The sequence below is a fragment of the Oncorhynchus mykiss genome, chromosome 2, assembly GCF_013265735.2.
Source record: "Oncorhynchus mykiss isolate Arlee chromosome 2, USDA_OmykA_1.1, whole genome shotgun sequence".
Classification (NCBI taxonomy): Eukaryota; Metazoa; Chordata; class Actinopteri; order Salmoniformes; family Salmonidae; genus Oncorhynchus; species Oncorhynchus mykiss.
This window is the reverse complement of record NC_048566.1, coordinates 17284809-17287308: the sequence shown is the minus strand read 5'-3', so window position 1 is coordinate 17287308 and position 2500 is coordinate 17284809. Positions and strand designations below refer to the sequence as shown.

Sequence of the window (2500 nt, the reverse complement as noted above, 5' to 3'; positions counted from 1 at the left end):
ACAGAATGCCCCCTAATCCTGGACCTAGTGACCGAGAGAGGACAGGAGATATGAGGATAGAGAGAGAGGAAAGGAGATATGAGGACAGAGAGAGAGGACAGAGAGAGAGGGCAGGAGATATGAGGACAGAGAGAGAGGACAGAGAGAGAGGAAAGGAGATATGAGGACAGAGAGAGAGGACAGGAGATATGAGGACAGAGAGAGAGGTGCACTTTCTCCTTTACTGTGATAAATATTCCTCACAAAGAGATTCATTATTCACAGAAATGACTACATATATTCCACATTTTTACAAATTGAACCCAGAGGAAAAACTAAGAATACTCATGGGCGAAGGAGCAATGGCTCCTCTTGCAGCCAAATATGTATTTTCCTGCCATAGCCTGAGGGACACTGAATAATAACATCTGCATAGTAAACAGTAACTTACTTATTATTACTATTATTGTTATTACTATAATTATTAATGTTTACTGTAGACTGTTACCATTTTATTGTATTTATTTTTGTATTATTATTTACTACCATTTTATATTATTATTTGCTATCATTTACAATTTTGTTACAATGTATATTGTATACATTGTTGCTTTGGCAATATTGACACAATGTTTTTCATGCCAATAAAGCAGCTTGAATTTGAATTTGAATTTGAGAGGACAGAGAGAGAGGACAGGAGATATGCGGACAGAGAGAGAGGACAGAGAGAGAGGAAAGGAGATATGAGGACAGAGAGAGAGAACAGGAGCTATGAGGACAGAGAGAGAGGACAGGAGATATGAGGACAGAGAGAGAGGACAGAGACAGAAGGAGGACAGGAGATACGAGGACAGAGAGAGAGGACAGGCGATATGAGGACAGAGAGGACAGGAGATATGAGGACAAAGAGAGAGGACAGGAGATATGAGGACAGGAGATATGAGGACAGAGAGACAGGACAGGAGATATGAAGACAGAGAGACAGGACAGGAGATATGAGGACAGAGAGAGGGGGAGGGAGTAGGACAGAGAGAAAGAGAGGACAGGAGATATGAGGACAGAGAGAGAGGGAGGAGGACAGAAATAAAGAGAGGGAAGGAGGAGGACAGAGAGGAAGAGAGGGAAGGAGGAGGACAGAGAGACAGAGAGGACAGGAGATATACAGACAGAGAGAGGGAAGGATTAGGACAGAGAGAGAGGGAGGGAGTAGGACAGAGAGAAAGAGAGGGAAGGAGGAGGACAGAGAGAAAGAGAGGACAGGAGATATGAGGACAGAGAGAGAGGGAGGACAGGAAATATGAGGACAGAGAGAGAGGGAGGAGGACAGAGATAAAGAGAGGGCAGGAGGAGGACAGAGAGAAAGATAGGTGAATGAGGACGACAGAGAGAAAGAGAGGACAGGAGATATGAGGACAGAGAGAGTGGGAGGGAGTAGGGCAGAGAGAAAGAGAGGGAAGGAGGAGGACAGAGAGAGAGGACAGGAGATATACGGACAGAGAGAAAGAGAGGACAGGAGATATACAGACAGAGAGAGAGGGAGGGAGTAGGACAGAGAGAGAGGGAGGGAGTAGGACAGAGAGAGGGGGAGGGAGTAGGACAGAGAGAAAGAGGGGGAAAGAATAGGACAGAGAGAAAGAGAGGACAGGAGATATACGGACAGAGCAATAGAGAGGACAGGAGATAGGAGGACAGAGAGAAAGAGAGGACAGGAGATAGGAGGACAGAGCGATAGAGGACAGGAGATAGGAGGACAGAGTGATAGAGGACAGGAGATAGGAGGACAGAGTGATAGAGGACAGGAGATAGGAGGACAGAGTGCTAGAGGACAGGAGATAGGGGGACAGAGAGAAAGAGAGGACAGGAGATAGGAGGACAGAGCGATAGAGGACAGGAGATAGGAGGACAGAGCGATAGAGGACAGGAGATAGGAGGACAGAGAGAGAGGACAGGAGATAGGAGGACAGAGCGATATAGGACAGGAGATAGGAGGACAGAGTGATAGAGGAAAGGAGATAGGAGGACAGAGAGAGAGGACAGGAGATAGGAGGACAGAGCGATAGAGGACAGGAGATAGGAGGACAGAGAGAGAGGACAGGAGATAGGAGGACAGAGCAATAGAGAGGACAGGAGATAGGAGGACAGAGAGAAAGAGGAAAGGCGATAGGAGGACAGAGAGAGAGGACAGGAGATATGAGGACAGAGCGATAGAGAGGACAGGAGATAGGAGGACAGAGAGAGAGGGAAGGCGGGAGGTGGACAAGAAGAAAGAATCTCAGAACGAAAGAGAAAGGGGTGACATTGATACACACACAAAATACACACACACACAACCATAAACATGGTGGTACCATGATGCCGGTTAGTAAACAGACTCCTTTGCCACAGTACGTGTGAGGGACCATGTCTCCGTAGCCAATAGACAGGAAGGTGATAGAGATGAGCCACATCGCCCCCAGGAAGTTACTGGTCACATCCTGGGCATCATGATACCTGAGGAGAGAGAGACAGGAAGTTACTGGTC

At 47.1% G+C, this 2500-nt stretch overlaps 1 protein-coding gene across 2 annotated transcripts in view; it reads right to left on the bottom strand.

The window, feature by feature from the left end:
* LOC100135972 (potassium channel TSK3) overlaps positions 1 to 2500 on the bottom strand; it is a 152852-nt gene that overhangs the window by 35111 nt on the left and 115241 nt on the right. For both annotated transcript variants that reach the window (XM_036990388.1, NM_001124312.1), the window contains 1 exon segment: positions 2328 to 2469. In XM_036990388.1, coding sequence (XP_036846283.1) covers positions 2328 to 2469 — 142 coding nt within the window.